General features: G+C 45.4%; 4 protein-coding genes across 7 annotated transcripts in view; all 4 read right to left on the minus strand.

Moving 5' to 3' along the window:
* The window catches only part of rev3l (REV3 like, DNA directed polymerase zeta catalytic subunit), a 42,774-nt gene extending 37,074 nt beyond the window's left edge, over positions 1 to 5,700 (minus strand). The window contains 1 exon segment of the mRNA XM_031582100.2: positions 4,694 to 5,700. Within this exon segment, the coding sequence (XP_031437960.1) occupies positions 4,694 to 4,832 (139 nt within the window). The 5' untranslated portion in view covers positions 4,833 to 5,700.
* Positions 5,701 to 7,597: 1,897 nt separating this feature from the next.
* Positions 7,598 to 13,295, minus strand: traf3ip2a (TRAF3 interacting protein 2a). Of its 2 annotated transcripts, XM_012821368.3 has the most exons (10): positions 13,200 to 13,295; positions 12,526 to 12,614; positions 11,900 to 12,394; positions 10,345 to 10,459; positions 9,967 to 10,112; positions 9,645 to 9,733; positions 9,484 to 9,552; positions 9,294 to 9,398; positions 8,193 to 8,267; positions 7,598 to 8,083 (listed from the first exon to the last, which is right to left on the minus strand). In XM_012821368.3, exons 2-10 carry the CDS (start codon positions 12,539 to 12,541, stop codon positions 7,937 to 7,939), a joined length of 1,257 nt encoding a protein of 418 aa, XP_012676822.2. In that variant the 5' UTR covers positions 12,542 to 12,614; positions 13,200 to 13,295; the 3' UTR covers positions 7,598 to 7,936. The 2 variants fall into 2 exon arrangements, with proteins under 2 accessions (XP_012676822.2, XP_042565885.1); XM_042709951.1 differs by having other exon boundaries at positions 12,526 to 13,281.
* A 529-nt stretch (positions 13,296 to 13,824) lies between these two features.
* On the minus strand, positions 13,825 to 15,187 carry LOC105894821 (probable G-protein coupled receptor 139). The gene is made up of 2 exons (XM_012821369.2): positions 15,115 to 15,187; positions 13,825 to 14,819 (listed from the first exon to the last, which is right to left on the minus strand). The coding sequence occupies exons 1-2, from the start codon at positions 15,185 to 15,187 to the stop codon at positions 13,825 to 13,827; spliced, it is 1,068 nt and encodes a 355-aa protein (XP_012676823.2).
* Positions 15,188 to 16,567: 1,380 nt separating this feature from the next.
* fynb (FYN proto-oncogene, Src family tyrosine kinase b) overlaps positions 16,568 to 21,885 on the minus strand; it is a 40,250-nt gene continuing 34,932 nt past the window's right edge. For all 3 annotated transcript variants that reach the window (XM_031581195.2, XM_031581192.2, XM_031581193.2), the window contains exons 8-12: positions 21,778 to 21,885; positions 21,044 to 21,120; positions 20,756 to 20,909; positions 19,986 to 20,117; positions 16,568 to 18,720 (exon numbers count right to left, since the gene is read on the minus strand). The exon at positions 21,778 to 21,885 is cut by the window's right edge and continues 72 nt beyond it. In XM_031581195.2, coding sequence (XP_031437055.1) covers positions 18,512 to 18,720; positions 19,986 to 20,117; positions 20,756 to 20,909; positions 21,044 to 21,120; positions 21,778 to 21,885 — 680 coding nt within the window. In that variant the 3' untranslated portion in view covers positions 16,568 to 18,511. The remainder of the gene's footprint in view (positions 18,721 to 19,985; positions 20,118 to 20,755; positions 20,910 to 21,043; positions 21,121 to 21,777) is intronic.

The raw sequence follows: 21,885 nt of genomic DNA on the forward strand, positions 1-21,885 counted from the left end.
GGGTGGTTTGGGTGGCACAGCATGACGGGTTCTCTTAGCATTCACTCCTTTCCAGCTCAAGAGGTCTCGGTGCCAAATTCTCTTGTACTTTCTAATGAGGTCTTAATCTGCCAGAAACACTAAGACCACTTCAACAAACAGCCAGATTGTAGATGCCGTAGGAACAGTAGCATTAGTGCGCTCTGGGCAGAGCCTGCCCACCCTACCCCACCCCCTGGTCCCCTCCTCCTGTAAAACCACAGACCCAGAAGAATGACAAGCCACTCTTCCCACCCCCTTGAAGAGCCCAATCAAAATAAGTGTGAATGTACACTGTAAAAGCTACAAACAGCACACTGCTGGGGCACAACAAACATGGTAACATTTGTGTGTGTTTGTGTGTGTGTGTGTGTGTTGGGTACGTCTAGGAGTTGACACATCTCTCGATAAACAGATTGGACATACTTCCAGTGAGCAGGTTTACATGCTGGAGTCTGCAGTGTGCACCCTGCCTTCGCTTCGCTCCGCCATCACGACACAGTTGTGCTGACTTGGGCGAAACGTTCATTCATCACAGAGCGTCCGGCCCTCGGAGCAGAGCTCAGACGCAGCCAAGCCACAAGCAAACGCTTCTAGACTGCACTGCCGGGTAAACAGCAGCGCTGGTTAAAAGCCCTGTTCTGCTGCTGCACCGGCCGCGCCTCAGACTGCTGTAGAGAAGACCTGTCTCCCTCTCCGTCTCTCTCGCTTCTCTCACTCTCTCTCTCTCTCTCTCTTTGTGTGCAATAAACCTGGCAGGCATTCAAGGACACAGACCGTTCAAACCCCTAGCACATACACAAGAAAAAGGAAAAAAAACAAGACTTTGGGGGTTTGATAGCTTAATAGATACAGTGTAGAGGGTGCCATGGTGAGCCACACATTTACCCGAGTGTAATTTATGGATGCAATTCCCAGTTCGAGCCAATAGGGGGGCCCATCCTTCAAAAAACAACACACCCTAGAAGATCCAATTCCCCTGTGTAAAGAGGTACTGAGTATCTCAATCGATCAGATATCGAGGGCTTGGGTAAGATGCTTAGAGGCCCTGTGTGGTGGGGGGAGGGCAGCTGGACCTCGACTGTGGCCGGCACTGGAGAAACACCCTGTGCATGCTGTGTGAGCAGACCAATCAATCAGGGAGACTGTCGAGAGCAGCGTGCATCAACAGCAGAGCACGGCTGCTCAGCGCTGGGCACCAGACACAGAAAGCGCAGGTCCTGCAACAGCACGTGTAGTCGAAATTATAGTTCTCTCACTCTATATCAATGCCAGTCTATTAGGAGCTGCTGTGTTGTTTGTTCAGAGGGTAAAAGCCATTCCATGCCCCTTCTTGAGAGCGGTATCACACTCAGAAAAAGGCACATGGAGAGAAGGCACATGGAGGCCAAGGGCTGCTGGAGTCTCCCTGACACAGACACACACAGACACACACCACACACCACACACACACACACACACACACACACACACACACACACACACACACACACCCACACACACACACACACACACACACACACACACACACACACACACACACACACACACACACACACACACACACACACACACACACAGGTATGCTGGAACCTCCCTGACACACACACACAGCATACAGGGCTTCCCCCACACAGGCGTGGACTGCCGGGACTCCTGTTTAGAGAGAAACTTGAGAGGGAGAGAGAGAAAGAAAGAGAGAGGCTCAAGCCAGATGAAAGGACATACACCTGACAGTGATCCGCCACGGGTGGTGGAACAGAGGAATCTCACTGGCACATCACAGAGGGGCCTGTCCATCCGGTGATTATGAAGATCAGAACTTGGCTAGAATGACGCTCAGGACAGACTATCTGGCTCTCTCTTAACGCAAGTTCTCAGTGGAATGCCAGTGTCAGTCGTGAGTGGTGCGAGTCAAATATGACAAATAGACAAATATGCCAGGTGACATTAGTCTCCACACTCTCTCCAGTGGGGCCATAAGACAAAACACACAGAGACTAAGGGACGGAGTTGAACTTGAGACTACCCGCCTAGGAACTCCAAACTGTATAGGAAGATGAAGAAAGAGAGGGATGACTCTTCTCTTAAAGGGGTGAATAAATGAGGAGTGCCAAGTCTGAACAGCCGAGATCGTCCCACTGCGCCCCAACTTCAAATGGGCCTTGAAAGAAAGTTAATTGCCATCAATGTCAGGGGCAGTCGCAGCTTCCTGTGGGCCTCACAATGACATCAGAGCATGGGATTATCCCCGGGGCAAAGTCCTGCATTCACCAAGTTTCACATCATACTGGCCTGCAAGTCACAATGCATTCCTGGAAGAGACCAGCTTGAGGAGTTCAAGCTTTTATGCTGAAATGAATACAGCACAGAAAGAGACTCAAGGTGGAGAGAGAGAGAGAGAGAGAGAGAGAGCGAGAGAGAGAGCGAGAGAAGTCCTTTCCTTCCCATAAGTAATTATTGGGTAATTATCAGTCTATCTGAAATGCACTGATAGGCCCAGGTGGGTGGAGGTACAGAGGAGGAGGCACCTCAGAGAGGCCGTCTTGGCTAATGAGCCACCCAGGCTTTGAGTCCCTCATTATCCTGTTAATGGATAGGGGAGGCATTCCTTCACAAGGCTTCGGAGCTCCCCCGGTGAGAGGCAGGCCCGTGAGAGGGGGGCACTTTATCCCTCTCTGCTTGACCCCTCATTCAGGGTGATTGGTCACGCCGACTCTCCTCCCCTCTGTACACACACACACACACACACACACACACACACACACACACACACACACACACCACACACACACACACACACACACACACACACAGTTCTGCTGCAAAACAAAAGCAGCATGCCTTACCCAACACTGACAGTCTAAAACTGGAATGCTGCTCGGCTCCTCTGGGCCAGTGCAAGGGCCCGCTCTCCTCCAGACGGGGCCAGTGTGATGACAACCCAGCATGCATCTGAGAATGAAATGACTTCTTGTCTCAGGCCACGCTCCAACATTGAAAGCAAGTTGGAAGAACTTGGTGAGAAATCAACAGGAACTTTCTGAGTCGTGCAGCATGACAGAGTACAGTACTGTGAGGAAACAGGGGCTCAGCTCAGTACAGTGCATGCTGACCAGCACATCTAGAGTCGAAATCAATCAACACTGGCAAAAGGCCAACTGATGATCAACGACGCACGGAAAACAGGAAGCATGGTTTCAGGTTTGACAGAAAGAAACGTGTCGGAGCAGCGCCTGGTTCAAAGGAGGACAAAATGCAGGGGGGGGAGGGGGAGGGGAGACGGAGAGATCCAGACCTCTCCAGAGAGAGAGAGAGAGAGAGAGAGAGAGAGCAGGAGAAACAGCAGGGACTCATCACACACACACACACAACTCCTCTGCTCCTACAGCAGTGTGTCTCCACTACTCTGACCAAACAAGGACAGTGGACTATTAGACAGTCCATCTTTCATTGTTGCTTCAGTATATGGACATCTTTTGAGTGACAATGCTGGATGCTGAAACACCCCCTGTTCAGCCGCAAAATGAAAACGCTAACGGACGGGACGAGGCCTCTAGTCTCTGTCAGAGGCAGCTATTTGTAATATCAACCAGATGGCGATGCCATTGTGTTCTCATCCAGCAGAGCTCATGGTGACTACTTGGCCTAGGCCTCTGTGGTGCACAAGTGAAATTCTTGTGACTTTTGCCAAAACAACATACCATAAGAATGTGCTGAATGTGCTGGGGAGAGCCAAATCCATGGCCCGTGCAGTGCCACTGCTCGGCTACATACGCCATCCGATACATCAACGACACAAACGGCATTATGGTGCCAGCCAAACTACAATGAGAACACATAAGAATGACCAACCTTCCCACCCCCTACTTAGTTACAGTGTGGAGTGCAAATCTACATCATTACTGTATGCGGCCTTGGCATACAAGTTCATTGTGGGTGTAGAGTGAAAGGCTTAAAGAATTGAAAACAATTACATAACTCCGGTAACTACCTAGAATGCCAGGACACGTTAACACGGCAACATAGGGCATTAGCCTAGTTCTAGCAAACGTCAAGCTTGCGAACACAAAATAGACTACAAATTCGAAGACAGCGACTAGTTTGCAGTTGTGTCGACGAACAAGGTTGTGGGTTAAAATTCCACTGTAAAAGAATGAAAAAGAACTTAAATGACAAACATTACAATACCGCAAATCCCAGCGGCAAAAACAGGGATCATATGGCTGCAGTTCGGTCTCCATGTTCATGTTGATATCATGGCGCTATCCAATAATCAATCTCAGCACCAGTGTTGGAGCTGACAATGCATCATTTCATCACAGTTTACGTACTAGCCTATTTCACAGCAAGTTCAATTTAGATGGATAAATTAGAAAACGGCGAAGAAACAGGCTTAGTAACTCCAAACACCACCAAAACGGTTGTGAAAAAGGTTGCAGGCAAAGTACCGTTAATCAAAATGACTGCACAGTGTATTTTGTGTATGAACAACATTCAATTGTTTCCAATGCCTATTTACATAATACCGACTGTCGTTGCATATTAAGAGTACAACGTTGTTTATTTGGTGTGTATGGCGCCAGAGAGCAAGCCAGTCATGGTACCGCGTGGCTGTGTTGAAAAACATGCAACAGAGGTCACCCTTGATTAAAAATCAAACGGAGATACTTACCACCAGGTGTTGCGCCGAAGATTCGGACAACAGGCACCTTCTTCACTCCACTTTCTCTGAATTCCGAATAGCACACGTCCAAATCCTTAATAGGACTAGCTATGTAATAATCAGCATTGACAATGCGGACCGAAAACATGATTGATGATACTTTTACTTTCCTTCGCACAATATGGCACTATGGGCACGCCTGGATTGACGTGTTCACGAAATACGCCGCCAACAAGAGGATCAAAATACTGCAAACTCTTTTAGATGCACATGACCACAGCCCAATCCTTGGATATTTTTATAGATGCACGCGGAGTGTCACTATACTGAAACATTATATCCAGCACAGAGAAACAGTAATCCAACCTCCAGCTGTTGAGACCATCCGCTGTAATGGAGGTAAATCTAACTGCAATGAATTTCGCTAAAATCTTTGATTGTTACAATTAGATGACGGACTGACGACAATCATATCTACCATGACCACTACATTCCATAAACTATACAAATACGTGTTTTCACGCACATTGCCTTGGCGTCCAGTTCGGATGAACATTCGGCCATAGTAAGAGGCAACGTTAGCCTTCAGGGGCTACCCAGCCGCAGACAAGCAGCTAACGTTATTTTGATTTTCACTCTTATTTGTGTATCCCGCAGTTACCGAAGATCCATTCAGATAACATGGTGGCAGCTCCGTACCGTCTTCACAAACCTAGCTAAAATAACGACTGGTGCAAAATCCTCTCGGTGGGAAAATCCAATGTGGCAGCCCTCAGTCTTGCTGTGCGTTAGCGATGTGCCATTACGGACAACCTTTCCCTCTCTTCTGTAATACGATCACAACACAGTTCGGTAACCCCGATCAGCACCATTCCCACTCCGTAGACCCTCCCCTGTTCTCTACCCCCACTGCTTCCAGGCCACTCGCTAGCTAAAACACTGCAGTATCCCAGCAACATTTCAGGTCGAGGAGCTCATTGTTGAGTCCCACATTTCCCCGAAAGAAACACCACGCTGTCGTGCAGTTGATTGGTGTTTAGAAAAGAACATTTGATTGTCATTGGTTGATGTGTATATGGGCGGGACTTGAGTCGCAAAAGTAAAGAAGATTAAATCTGAAACCATAAGACACGATTCTGAATCACGCCATAACAACACACTATTTCCAAGCAAAGCACATAGTTCTCTCTGGTCCACTGTGTTGAAGGCATTTGCTAAAATCCTGCACTGATAACCCATCTGGCAATGGTCTAGGGAAACCATTTATTTGTGATACAAATGTGAAAAGCGAATAATAGAATTGTGCACACTATTTTTACAAGTAATGATCATCGTCAACAGGAAACACACAAATACCTTCTTTGTGGGATTTGGCTTTAACAAGGCTCCTTGACAAACCAGGAAACGTTCCCTATTGTTTGCACAATTGGCCAATCCTTTGAGTACAAATGTATGAATGACTAGATGTTCCGCTAATTAGATGAGCAGAATACAAAGTCTACCTTCCTGGTAAATCACGATTGGATAGTATTGACCGTCCTCGAACATGTATTGGACAATATGCGGCATTCGCTCATATGCTTCCGGATATTTAAACACACCCTCGACCACTCCGTGGTGAGCCACGACTATTTTCAGTACCTTTTGTGTGTTAGTGGCATTTCCCAGTATCGTGGAAGGATTTTATTTTGGGTGATGAATACGACAGATACCGTTGAACAGCGGACCATTACACAAAGCACATTGAAATATTGTAGGCTATGTCACTGTCACGCGCTCCAACAACGATGTCACTCGATCCTCCAACAACCGGCCTTGAACAACACGGAGACAGTGGCAATGAAGACAAACAATGATTAGGCTGCCACGTCCATGTCCACTTTAGTGTAAAGACGCAGTTAAATACCACCATGTTGATGTCATGTTTTTGTCATGCTTGTAGATCTACAATTATATTCGCGGGCCCATAGGTGCTGTAAGCCAGGTGAACCTCTGACAGATAGCTAGCTCGATTTGGCCAAGATATGCAACTAATTCAATGTATCAATATTGAAAGTGTGTGTTGTGCGAGTTTAAGTAGACTTTTTAATTACAGTTCCCAATGAATATCAAAAAATAGTAATTTATATTCGGTTTAAACAAACAATGATGTCTGGCCTGTGGATACTTGCACAAATGTTCATGGAGGCCCTAGTAACTGTATGTATGCACTCCTGTCTCAGCATACATACAACAACCAGGAGTTAATCACAACTCATAGTCCTTTGTGTCGTTTCTTTTGGCACTGAACTTCTACTGAGAGTGTCTGACAATTGCATTGCTTATCAGGGGCTGCAGCCCCGTTTCCTTTTTTTATCAATCACGCTCCAAGCTTATAAGTTGACAGCATCCATTTGTCTGACCAAGTTTACATGAGAGGACGACTCCTCTTCTCCTCTGTGTGTTTACCTTGCTTGCAGGTCTTAGGCAGTCTGATAAGGTTTGTGGAACTGTATGGGACTCACATAAAACCTGATGATTTACTGAGACAGGAAGCCTCCTGCACAACTGATACAAACCATTAGAGAAATACATTGCTATGGGTGTCGCAATACATACAGTATCTTACACACATGTGCAGCATTGCAAAACACTACATCTCAGACCAAGATTGTATGAATGTATACAGTTCCTTCACCTGCAGGTAGGAATTTCCTGGCTGGCCTTCCTGTTGATCCTAAATCATAGAATAAGCCAATTGAGCTTTATGTTTTCTGGATTATCTTTCCATTCTGTTAAGAATAACTAAACTCTGCGAAGTAAACAAGAACATAGTGTAGCCATGATATAGCCAACATATTGAGTCCATAGGTCAGTATTCTATAAGACTATATAAATTGTCAACCTGATGGTCTATTTTCAAAAGAATAAGAATTTCAGAAAACATTTTTATTTGAAGAGCAAGGCACTTGAATATGTACCAAGCACGTACATACACGTCAAAACACAGCCCCCCTTTTAGCTACAACAATTCAAACACAACACTGCCCTCTTGTGGCTAAATTGTGCCATTTCAGTCCATCTTTCCCTTTGTGCTGTTCAGACTTCATCAGTAATTCTCAACATGAGGAATAAGAATACATGGAATATAATATAAAGAGTCTTCGGAGATATTCAAATGACACCTCCACAGAGGCACCTATCCAGTGGCATGAGTCAAAGAATAACCTCCCTGCATATGGTTGATTTTGTCACTTTAGTTCATAACGTGTGTCAGATTGGTCTAATGGTGAGGGTAAGCTCCTTCCCCATGGCCGGGGCGATGTAGCGCTCCTCTCGGAGCAGGCGGAGTAGCAGGTCCTGCGTGTCCTGAGGCCATCGGTAGATGCGTGTGCTCTGGAGCCAGATGGGAATGTGTTCCTGGAAGGCAGGGAAGGAGATGTGTGAGATGGATACATTCCTCAGCTGAGATGCTGCAAGAGTTCAAAGTTCTTCTGACACACTTCTGACAAAATGAATCGCTACTCACCCGGGTTGCTCCTGGGAACAATACAGGTACAAGTCGGAAATTCAGGCAACGCTGCTGAATGAACTCATTCTGTAGCTGTGAGATAGAAGCGCATGCTTTATAAGAATGTACACATCACACGTTTCAACTGATCTCAGGTCATAAAGTGTCATTTTGGCTTGGCCCTGTCCGCAGTCAGTTACCCCAGGAACTAACAGAGATGGAGCCTAAATATTCACAAAGTGAATCAACACGTCGCCCTAAAATCTAGCCCAAGAAAATACAGGAATTTCAAGTTTATGTAGAGCAATACGTCATATAACAGTTGAATCACATGGGGGAGCCATTGCTTGCTGTTAAGTGGCTACAAAGGACTCTCCTCAAAAGCAATGCATACCATAAGCCTGCTCCTTCTTGAGTGGCTACTGTGGAAAACGTAATTTTCTTGCCTTAATTAGGGTATCAATACATCTTAATTTCCTGGCATGTACACATCAGTACATAAAAGAGAATCTCGTATTCTTTGTAATGTTTTAAACGTGTCTATGATGAGGATTGCAATAGCACGACAAATAGTAACAGGAAAGGTTAAGAATAAATTGCTTAGGGGGACAGGTTTGTTTTTAGGTGGTGAGATTGAAGTGTCGCCGTAATGTCTCAATCTAATCAAAACTGAGATTCAACACCCCAAAGTCAATTGGATTATCCTAGCAAACTCATATTTGTATGAGCACGCAATAGATGAGTGATTTCCACAGAGAAAAGGCTGTTGCCATAGTTTCTAACTGTGGGTTTGACCTTGCGATAGAGATGGAAATGATTGACTGTATACATGTTCTATTTATTAGAAAAGAAAAGCTTCACACGGTGTATAGTGCACAGAAGTATGTTGTATGGAATGCATGAACCTGGGCTACAGGAACTGTTCCTCACGGATATATGAGCCTAGATAAACCACCAAGGAATGTGATTGTAATCTCACACATGCTGTTGCTTGACTAAGTACACACATATGTGTGCACACACACACACATACCCTAGCATACACATACACAAACACACTATACATACATACTATACATACAGACAAAGATGTATACACTTCGAGTTTGAAAGGCCCACCTGGCTGTGTATGTACTTGGTGTGCAGTCCGTGTTCATCTGAGCCGTCTCCTTCAATATCAATTTTGTATTTAGGGCTGATGACCATGATGACCAACACTGATTTCTGTAACACAACATCCCTTCATTAACAAAAAAAACATGATAGTTTTGATTATGGCAGATACAGGCTTTTCAAAATGGGAACTTACATCTTTTAAAAAACTATCCATCCATTTGTTTATGTCCAGTGTTCTTACAGGGTCTTCAAATATATCAATCTGTGCCAGGACATAACATGAAGAAGTTGACTTAAAATATTTATTTCTGAGATGAAGTAAAGTTGGTAAAGCAGAGATAGTTAAATACTTACAGCCGGACGAAAGCCCTGTGTTATTAAGAAACTCACAAAGGAAGGGATGTATTCAGCTGTGTCTATAGAGTATGTTATGAAAAGGTTTCCTAAAACAAGAAATAAAACGTGATGTTTAGTTATGGTCTGGTCATTATAGATCATCAATATCATTACAGTATAGCAGTATGCAACAAATGAATACAGCAACTAACATGATTTAACATAGGCATACACTAAAATGAAAAGAAAAAGTAAATATGTGTGAGTTTCCATTTTAACACTGACTTGGAATTGTTTATTTAGCTTTGAGGTAGACGATGAGGAGCAAGCTGTCACTCACGGCAGTTATCAGGTAGACTGATGGTCTTTTTCATATCCGCTGTTGGAATGTGACTTTGAGCAGGAGACACCTCAGGGCACACCTCCGTCATGATCTCTCTGACGCGGGAGCTGTTCAGCTGGCCTGGACTCCTCTTGAGGAATTTACTGAACAAAGCAAAGCAAAGCAAAGCAAACCTTCACCCTCGGGCTAGCTAGCAACTGCTGGATTAGCAATATCTATGGTGCTCATAAAACAATAACCAGAGCATGCAAATGTGTGCTTGACAGAAATCTAGCAGGTTTGATCAACCACTCAGTACAAGAAGGGGAATAACGATGCAAAGTCAAACACAACAGCTGGTTCAACCAGGTAGATAAAAGAATGCTGCAAGCGTACGTAGGGTGTGGGTCCTGCACTGGCTCTGTGTTTGGGTAGAGGGGCTGACAGGCCGGATCCACTGGGTGCAAACAGGGGCAGGGCCGGGGGCAGTGGTTCCCGTAAACAGGACGACCTGTCAGTATTCACATGGTTTGGCATGTCAAAAAAATGGCACATTTTCAAGGGGTTTCACATGGATTTTCACAGCAGACTGTTGAATACATTTGTTTTTTTCACATTAACTTTTTCAGCCAAAGAGGACACATGTCACTCATCTGCTATCACCATTGTCAACCATTCACTGGCTCCCTGTAGCTGCTAGATTTCAATTAAATCTCTCACTCTCGCCTATAGGACAGCTACTGGATCAACACCAGCTAATTGAAATGCTATGATTCAGCTCTATTTCCCCTCTCAACCACTTCGCTCCTCTGTTGAGCGTCTGTTGTCATGAGTTTCTCTCAGAAGCGAGAGATCGCAGTTAAGACTCTTTTTTCGTGCATGGTACCTTGGAGGTGGAATGGCCTACCTTGTCCTGTCCGCTCCAGCGACAAACTCACCTTTTTAAACAGCATTTGTCTAATTAGTTAATTTGTTTGAGGCATACTTTATAAACATAATCATAGTTGTGGCATTTTTATTATTAGCATTCTTCTTCCTATTATTATCATTGGTGTTGTTGTTGATGATGATTTTATGTTAAAATGACACTTAATATTGTGCAATGAATTTAATGTCATTATGCTAATTACTTCATTTTTTCATTGTTGGTTTACTGTTTTTTTATGTAATGTTTTGTCGCTTTGGACAAAAGCGTGTGCTAAATACCTAACCTATAACTATTACATACCACTTCAAGGAAAACAGATATGAATAACTTTAGGTTGAAGTTTGTATGGTATAGATACTCTATTTTATACCATACTTGAGTTATTGACATGGTTAAGAATAAATATTAATTTATACTTTGTCCTGCTTCAACAATATTTGTCACTTCACTATAATCTGTGCATTTAACCCGAGCTTCTAACTCCAATCTACTGAGATGGGCAAAATAAGGCATAGAATCATCTACTGAACTGCTCCCATATTTCAGATATTTAGCAGTCATGTGAACAGTCATTGAAAAGACATGTCATCATCAACATTGCTTGTTGTCAGTCAATGTTAGCTATGGAAGATTTCAGAGCGGACGTGTCATTTTGAGTTCATGTGCCTATGAATGTGTCTGTGATGTTTCACTATCTAATCCAAAAACAGCTTTTATTCTAGTGCACATTAACATCAGGTGAGATCAAAAGAGATTCTATTGGTAGATGTTGTATCCCGTGGCTCAGACCAGGAAACATGAAAACCGTGAAAGAAAAGAGCAATATGGCTATAAATATAATAGTTAAATTTCTTCAAATTTCATGTTCTGAAAAATGTAAATGATTAATGTATATATATACATATAAATACTGGTAGTTTAATCAATTGCTTAGTAAGACACTGTTTTAGTGTAAATGCCATCAGATGACTTTGCTCTTCTCCAAAGCACGTGAGCCGACAGAGAGGGCGGGGGTCCACTTACACTGAGGTGGGATGAGGTTACTGCAGCAGGGCAGGTAGCAGGGCAGGGGACGCTGGCACACGCCACTGGGGTCGGGGCGCAGGGAGCGGGGGGCCTCCAGACTGCCGGGGTCGATGCTGAGAGGCTCTTTGGGGGCTTTGTAGTAACTCTGAACAGGGGAGTCTTTTCTGGGCACCTCCTCCATCCAGGCGATGAAACTGGGGTCGTTGATCTCAAGAGGCTGGTGAGGGGTGAGGCCGGGAGAGAGCTCCAGCCCTGCGCTGATGGGTGACTGTGTTAGCCCGCATGGGGACTCCCCCCACGGTTCGTCCGGGTAATCCAGTTTGTACGGTTCGTTGATGGTCACAGGGGGGCCGGACCACTCATCCATCACCGGAGTCCTGCCAGGCTTCACAGACTCCTGGCACACCAGGCAGGCTGACCAGGCCAGGTTCAGTGAGGACGAGGTCATGGACTCATCCGTCTCCACCGGGGCGCTTCGGTGGCCGCAGGAATCTTCATACAAAAGCAGAGATAGGTAGAGAGATAGAGCTCATGGTCTCTAGTCGCTGAGGGATACACATGCTATTGTTTCCAACATGTGTGGTCAGGTAGGAAACTGGCTTGGTCATGAATGTAAGGCTTACCTGAATAGGAATCCATTACGGCTGGTGACACTGGATTATAGTGCCCACAGGAAGGAAAATAATCCACCCAGTGTCATGGGAAAAGAAATCTGATTCCGGCAATGAAAAAAGGAAGTCACATGAATAAAAAAAAAAACAACAAACAAACAAATCTTGTTTTAATCATGTTTTTTTTATACATGTCATGAAAATGTACACAATCATAAACCTCTTGGAAAATCTATTCCTCAAAACACTTCAAGGAGAGCAAAATATTCTGATTAGATTCTTAAAAGGAAACGAGCTTCACAAAGTCAGGCTTGTATGTTCATTCCATTTATTTTCAGTCTTAATCTTTCACACTGTAATCTTCTTAAAAATAGATTAAAAAAAAATGGTTAATTCTTCCTATTCCCTTTCAGATAAAACCAATAAATTGAGATACACACAACCTGAACTGTAATCCTTACAAGCCAGTCTCTGCTGGGGCGATCAGAAGTACATACACAGTACAAAGGTGAAACTCAAAGGCAGTGCACTACAGTATGCCATTCCCAACCTGCCCACAGGAAACAACTCCCTCACTGACAGTGGTCATCTCTTATTAACAATCTATACAGACGTTAAAATCCTGGGATACAATCAACAGCCTATATGACAAATACATCTATGGGAGTCTTCAACCATAGTCCTACCTGTCTGGAGTCGATCGAGTCTGAATGCAAATTTCCTCTGAAACTCGGAGGAGGAAGCACTCCCTGTATTTTTCTCTGAAGGACAAGCTCACACTATGCAAAGTACGGCACTCCCAATATATGCAAATATTGTGGGTCTAACCGTTCAAGTCCACCAATCAGGCTCCTTACAACAGAGTGCCAGATCGTTGCTGCCGGGCAAACCATGAAAAGTTGTTAATCATGCTTAACCACTGTTACATCTGAAATGCCAGGAGGAATTTACTATGGGGAGTTCAAGAGGTTTGTAAAAAGTTAATCATGAAACTGAGTAATTATGTATTATGTTAATAGCGTGCCCTGTGTCTACACATTAACTAATAGCAATAGTAGTTAGTAACAGCATTTAGTAATTTTACATGAAAATAATGTACAGAAGTATTATACTAAAACAATAGCACTCCAACACTACTCCACCACTGTACAGTTTAATCTGCTGTTACTAGCAATGTCAAATGTATAGTTTTCTTAAATTTTTTGAATCGTTTAAAGTTTCAGTTCCTGGGAATCTTTCTCACACTGTTCCATTTGGTCTCTCATATGAGTCAGAAAGACCCTCCAGAGACTCTACTCAATCTGCTTGTGTTCAGTGAGGACAACATGGATGGCCTCCCCAGGGGGGGCTCCTGCTGTTGGGATGGGCCACAGAGAAGACCTTCATGGTGTTCTGGGTGAGGAAAGAGCCAAACTCCCGGGCCTTAGACCCGCAGGTCAGAGTGCCGAGCAGCTCCCGGCGGAAGCGGCGGCTCACCACGCAGTAGAGCAAGAAGTTGGTGGTGGAGTTGAGGTTCTGCAGCATGTTGGCCAGGTCGCTCATGACGTTGATGGGGAGGCTATAGTCGTTGCGGTCGAAGTCCTTGTCGTTGTACTCGGTGCGCAGGATGCAGTAGGTGATGAAGCGCGGCAGGCTGAGCGCCACGAAGGCCACCGACACCGTGCCCAGGAGCAGTATGGTCCGCCGCACCATCCCCCGCGTGTTGGCGCCTCGGATGGTGCGCCGCTCCTCCTTGGTGAAGAGCTGGCTGGAGCGGCACAGGTGGTAGGCGATGAGCGAGTTGTAGATGATGACGAGGACGATGGGGAAGCCGCCGGAGAGGAAGGTGGTGATCCACACCAGCACCGTGGAGTACAGGGCCTCCTTGTAGCGGCAGCGCGGCAGAGTGATGTTCCCCGCCTCCAGCGTCATGTTGACCGGCGTCACCTCGTTGATCCAACCCATGGGCACCGAGACCAAGTGGGAGACCGCCACGATGGCCACGCAGGTGAGGACGGGGGTGCGCGGGCGCGTGAAGCGCTGCCTGGCGCCGGTGACGCTCAGGACCAGGTAGCGCTCGATGGTGAACACCACCACGATCCAGGAGGAGCTGTAGAGGGCGCCGTACTGCAGGACGGCCAGGATGCCGCACCAGGGGTCGGAGTGCCAGAAGGGCTGCAGCTGCAGGAAGGTGAGGCACAGGTCCAGGAGGATCACCCACACCAGGTAGAACGTGTCCACGATGGCCAAGCAGCTCAGGTAGATGATGGCTGTCTCGGACATGCCACATTTACGGAAGCAGATCATGTAGAAAGTGAAAAGGTTAGCTGGGAGCAAAGAAAAGAAAAGAAAAGTTTCTCAAGTCAAGTTTTTTTCCAGAGTGGTCCTTCAGTGGTAGTCTAATTGATGTCTATTAAGTTCACATTTGAATTATATTGTGTGTTCTTTTGTGTACTTTAGTGATTGAACTTATATGCAAAGCACTTGGCACATGGCAAGTCTGGACTGGGGCACACCACACCTTTCTAACACACGCACACACACACACACACACACACACACACACACACACACACACACACACACACACACACACACACACACACACACACACACACACACCTGGAATTCCCAGGATGCACAGCAGTGGGTAGTATACTTTCTGGACAGCGATGAAAACACTGGATCCATCCATCGTCGTGCTCATCAACATAGGTTAACAGCGGACATGATAATGCCTGCAATAAAGCCATCAGGGAAGTAGATGTGATTTCACTCAAGATAGTCCGACAGGAACAGGACAACGCCATAAGCAACACCGTGATGTCACATTGCTGAAAAACTCTTTAGGTACAACCTGTCACCAGCTGTTTAAGCTTCACACAGCTCACACATTAGAGGGTTAAAGGATATGCCACAGCGACAAAAACAAACTAAGTGTCTTTTCAGAAAGTCATTATTAGAGGTCATACACCCACAAGCACATTTCAAAGGCAGTAAGTGGAGCTAATCCTCTCATTTGCATGGTGTAGAACTTTGACTGATGTCACTCCAGGTACTTGAAGATCTTGGCCTGTGCAGTGCAGAAATACCTTTCTCCCTACATTACACACCAATTATTATAATTATCCATTGAACTAATCATCATGCCAACAAGCCTTGATTTTCAGTCTAAATATCACAGGTGTTAGTATTTTTCATAGCCCTGATATCACATTGTGTATTTCCTATCAGTAGTCGTCATGGGTTTGATTAGTAGTTAACAAACACAAAAAAACAGAGTACTCTTCTCATTTTAAGATATATTACACAGCTTAACCAGTACATTCTCTACACACAGTGAATTACTCGTCAACATCGGTGGCAGAAGAGATTCTCACCTGTACTGAGAGCTTCAGCATTTTCGCCAATTAAAAATGAACAACAAACACTCTTTGCAAGTACTGTGTGTAAACAAGCGGGTTCTATACTCACATTGGAGAAGGAGTGATCTGACAGTGGAGCGCAGTGATCTGACAGTGATCCAACTGGCTTCTACTTCACCTTACAGCTCAGGTCTGGGGAGGGGAGGGGGCAGAGACCTGGCAGAAAAGACCCTGATGTGGTACATCCACGTCAGACAGGATACAGGTGGATGGTGCAACTACACACTGGACATAAATCTGGGCCAGGTGCACACTCCATCGATCTGTGTGATTTGCAGTGATGTTGAGACACACTGGATACCAGTTTATTGCCCTACGGTGCCGAGGATGCCAGTCATTATCAAAGACTTCACAACAACAGTAACATGTTTAAGACTGACAAGGAATTGTTTAAATTGAACAGTAGAAAAAAGAAAAAACTTTAAGAAAAAAACTATAATGCAGTTATTTGCTAGGATTCCCTCTTGTGGCAAAGGCTGGTAACTACATGTATTTGGTCTCGTAGCAACCTAGAGCAGCAATAAAATGGTGCTCTATGAGGGTGTTGTCTCTGTCTAGCATCACATATTACATTGGGAATGCCTATGAAGTGCTCTCTGTTTCTCTCAAACACACACAAACACAAAAATAGAAACAGCTTGGACAGAGCGTAAAATGCTTATTGTTTTTTATTGTCAAATGGCAAATCAATGAGTTAACCAAAATGGTCATGTTAAAAAATGGGAATGGAGAAAATGAAACAAGGAAGAATACTGACATTTCTTTCATAACCAAAATGTAAAACTGAAAAAACAAAATGTCTTTTAAGAAACATATCCTGATTTGTAACTGTCCTCAGACCAGGTCACATGTGACATGTATGGTTGCTGCACCACTCTCAACCAACGTATTATCTTTCTATTGGTTAAATAAAATATATCATGACAACGAGGAATTAAGACTGAATAACATCCAGGTCAGTAAAAGAATCTATAACAATGACAAAAAAATAAAAGTCCCTACGAGGACGTGGTTCAGACATGATTGGCAGAAGGTTCTGGAAGTGCTGTGCATACAGGCCCAGAGTGATTAGTGATTATTGAGGTGCACATGAAGGGGACATGGGGGGACATGGGGGAGGGCAAAGGGGTCTTTCATCACCCCCATCCCCTACCTACCCACTTACATCTTGCCCCCACAGAGAGAGAGAGGGAGAGAGAGAGAGAGAGAGAGAGAGAGGGAGAGAGAGAGAGAGAGAGGACAACAGTGACCTCTCTTCACAGCACTACTCGTCACACCCAGGGAGCAAGACACATGAGACCCCACGGAATGGCTGTTATATGTTACTCTGCATACAAGGTCAAATAAATGTGGACATGTCTATCTCGTCTTAAATAAACATGTCTCTCTGGTTGACACTTAATACTTGTATTGGAAAGAGATTTCTGTCTTTTTGGGCCACTTTCTTATTTAAATTTTCACACCTTGTAATGTAAGCGCAAAGAGATATGTTCAAAAGTTTAATTATTACATGTTTGGCTGTAATTACAAAAATGTAACATCAATTACTTGTAAAATAACTCTGTTACAGCATTAGCCTAACAACTATTACATCTGAAGAGGACACATATTTTACATGGATGAAAAAGTTAGGCTAACTAAAACTAGCTTCTTCAGAGGCAGTGCCAAACAAACACATGTTTTATCCTCATGCTTGCCCCAAGCCCGTCAATGAGTTGGTCGCTTTTTAAAAGGAAGTATTAGATTGAGACAGTAAGCTTACAAGCAAGAATCTGCACTTCCATTGTACTCATTTGCTGTCCAAAAAGAGGAATTTGAGGACCATTTGAGGACAGTTTCCCATCCAATTTATATAAAAACAAAAAACGTAGGAGGTTAAGCAAACAAAAAAGTCAGGGAAATAAGAGCTTTTTAAGTTTTTCTATGTGCGGTCAACACCCAGAGTATTTTGTTTATCTCCAGTGCTTTTTGTATGAGTTATTTTGATTAATCTTAATGACTTCATTTATTATGATTATAACTATTATTTTGCAGGAGACAAATGATTTATGACAGAGAGAACATGGCGGTGAACGAAACCCAAAAACAATAAAATAACTAAAAACAGGCCAATCGAAACAAAACAAAAACGTCGGAGGTTAAGCAAACAATCAGTTCATATTTACACTCCATACAGGCATTGCATTGCATCCTCCCAATTCCAACAGCCTTGCCAGTCCACCCCACCCCACCCCTCCCCTCCCTCCCCCACCCCCATCCTCATCCTCCACCTTCCCCAGTCTTATGGCCAAATGAAAAATCCATCCTGCGTTCTCAGGTCCATAGTCCTTCACCTAGAGTGTGACTGTGTGTGTGTGTGTGTGTGTGTGTGTGTGTGTCCAGGTGAGTGTGTCTGTATTCTGACCGCTGAGAGTTTGGATTGGAGAGGCGGTTTGGAGGACTGCTGAATCTGTACACATGTCCCTACAGGCATGACAGGTTGGAGGAGAGGGGTGTGGGATTGTTCTGGGGCGATTGGTAGTCCAGCCTCCTCCTCCCGGGTCCTGTCCCCTAGGCGGGTGGGCCTGCTGCGGTCGCGGGGAGCGCTGCTCTGTTTAGAGGTTGTCTCCAGGCTGGTACTGTGGCTCGGTGGCGGTGAAGTAGTCCTCCAGGAAGGCCTGCAGGTACTCGAAGGTGGGCCTCTCCTCGGGGTCCTTCTTCCAGCACTGGAGCATGAGCTCGTGCAGAGAGATGGGGCAGTCCTGGGGACACGGCATCCTGTAGCCACGCTCCACCTGCTCCAGGACCTCACGGTTGTTCATGCCTTTTAATGTGTATGCACGCGCGCACACACACACACACACACACACACACACACACACACACACACACACACACACACACACACACACACACACACACAGAGAGAGAAAGAGACAGAGGATGAGATTCAGCTTTCCAAAATAGTTTACTAAGATGAACTTAATACACATCTGTCAGACTGTAGTTTTTGTTAGATTCAAAAGTGCAGACATGCTAGGTGGAGCTGCTACAACTCTTATCCCCACTCCTTTCTGAAACCTTTCTGTGTTTTTGACTATCCCCCCTCATTCAACCTTCATCTTGTTCCCTGTTTTCATTCATTTCACATGAGAAGGGGAAGGTACCAACGTATACAAAGGCAACAGAAAGTAAAAGAGTCACACAAACAACAGAGCTAGCTATGTCTTGTTTGTCAAGTGACATTTCGGTGAATGATCGGCACTGGCATATACTGCCAGCTCATGTTTCTCCAAGGAATACTAAAAAAAGGCTTGGTCCCTCAAACTAACAGGATAAATAGAAGTTAATCAGTATGTAGATTCAAGCAAGGTTTTGGTCCTCTACATTTTTTGAATATTTGAACAGCAATGTGCAGCCATTCTGGATGGTCTGCAGATGTTTTCAGAACTTACACATCTGCTGGAATGATGAAATTATCCCTAAGGTCCACACTCCACAGCAACCAGACCCTCCCTTCTTTTAAACATACACACACACACACACACACACACACACACACACACACACACACACACACACACACACACCCACACACACACACACACACACATCCAGCACTCTCCATCTGGTCTAACATGTGTTTCTCCCCCCACCCCAGAGAAAGGCATTCAGCCGGCTACAGGCTGCCGTCCACCTCTGCAGCCCAGGAGAGGAGAGAGGATGGTGGGGGGAGATCTCCCCTGAGGCAGGGCTGGGATTACGTGTCATGTAGGATAAGGCCTGAGCAGCTCTGCAGCACGCAATGCCGCTAATTCATCCGACAAAGAGCACTTTGTCCAAGCCCAAAACAATGGGAGCGGGGCTACCAGCTAATTGTTGATGGGCTGTGCATTTCAACAAGAAGCAGTTGTTGCAACATATGTGGTACATAAAAATAGGCTATCTCATTCCCCATGCATGAATGAAAGTAGATTCAGCTGGACGGCAAATGTAAGCGGTCCTCAAATTTCAGGGAAAGCAATATGACCTATGTAGGCTGCCTGTTTTCCTTGCACAGGTAATGCTAGGGAGCTGTGGTCTGCTCACCTGGGTAGGGCACTCGTCCTTTGGTCACCAGCTCAGTGAGCAGGATGCCGAATGACCAGACGTCTGACTTGATGGTGAACTTCCCATACAGAGCGGCCTCTGGGGCTGTCCACTTTATGGGGAACTTGGCACCTGAGGAACAAGGAGAGAGAGAGAGAGAGAGAGGGAGAGATTTCAGTCAGGCACTGCTGGAGACGGCTAACTCTAGGAGAGCCACTGAGCCAGTTCTTCGCTCTGCAAATGGACTCAAAGCTTACAGATTAAATACACATGGACACACACTGAAAGAGGAAGGGAGCAATCTGATACGGACTAGAAAAAGGAGGGAGGCAGAAGAAGGGACATGAAGAAAAGCTCAGATAATCCACCATGGCTAGCCTCTCCCTGAAGAGTGGGAGTGTCCTGTGAGCAGAGCAGAGCGGAGCGGAGCAGAGCCAGCATGAGGACAGGACCAGCACATGTTTGGATCCTGGGGCTGCTGGTCCAGACCCACTCTGATCCCACTCTCTGGCCACTGGCCCCCGATGACCTCAGGGCGCTGGCTGGGAGCGGATGGGAGGGGAAGGGCCTTCAGAGACTAATGGGGGGGGGGGGCTGTCCAAATGAAAAATCCCCAAACCACATGTTGTGCTCTCTCTCATTTCACTGTTTGCTCAGGACATGCTACAGAGAACACGGACTGCATACAGACTGCACCAACACCAACACAGAACGACTGTCTGAATCAGGATTTGTGTTTACAGCAGTAGCTGCTGCCGGTGATCTCTCACCTTGCCTCGCCGTGTACTCATTGTCTTCGATCAGCCGGGCCAGGCCAAAGTCAGCGATCTTGCACACCATGTTGTCCCCGACCAGGATGTTGGCCGAGCGCAGGTCTCTGTGGATGTAGTTCATCCTCTCGATGTAGGCCATACCTCCAGCCACCTGCCACCAACACAAGAGGGGTCCACTCAATAAGAGACCAGTAGAGGTGTGCACATACGGTGTGACTGCAAGGCTTTCTGGACAGTGATACTCTGCACAGACTCAAGGCTACTGATGGCTTATTGCTGGCTTACCTGAGCGGCCATGTCGACCAGGTTTGGCAGCTTCAGCCCCCGTCCCTCTCCATCCTTCAAGAACTCCAGCAGGCTTCCTGGAAAGGCATGATATTTGACATCAACAAGCGCAATCAAGCACCTAATTGCATCTTAGAGAAAATGTTGTCTTCCACAATCCTGGAAAGTAGTGACCTAAATGTCGGTCGCTCATGTAGCCACATGTGATCTGCATCACAAGCTCCAGAGGCCTCACTCATACCCTCAACATGTCTTCATTCGCCTGAGAGGCTTTGTTGTGGCTTTCTAAGATGGCCTCGTTCTAAGAAATAAAAAGCCTTTAAAAGTTATAAATAGCAGCGCAATGCTGTAGTCCTCGAGAAAACATCAACCTAAGAAAAGTCGAGAGAACAAAGCTGTGGAGGTTTTCGTGGGAAGCTGTGATGAAGCTCAGCTCAACTTTCTCAGTAAACATTTTTATCCAGGCTGCTCAGACAGGAACACTTCATGAGAAAGGTCTCATTCCACCACACTTAAAAACAGAGTGTAATATTACCAGAGAATGTAGAGCGCAGTGCTTAAATGCTTAACTGATTGTCACATTCTCACATGTCAAATACCTCACATTTCTGCCTGAAATATTAAGTTGTAGGTACTGCCGTTGAGTGCATGTCTTCATACCAACCCTGGCCAAACCGTAGTGATGACCACTGACCTTGGCCCATGTACTCTGTGACGTAGTGATGGTCACTGACCTTGGCCCATGTACTCCGTGACGATGTAGATGGGCTCCTCGGACACCACGGCGTAGAGCTGCACCAGCTTGTCGTGCCGCAGCTTCTTCATGATCTGGGCCTCCTCCA

Source organism: Clupea harengus, chromosome 15 (assembly GCF_900700415.2).
Source record: "Clupea harengus chromosome 15, Ch_v2.0.2, whole genome shotgun sequence".
NCBI lineage: Eukaryota > Metazoa > Chordata > Actinopteri > Clupeiformes > Clupeidae > Clupea > Clupea harengus.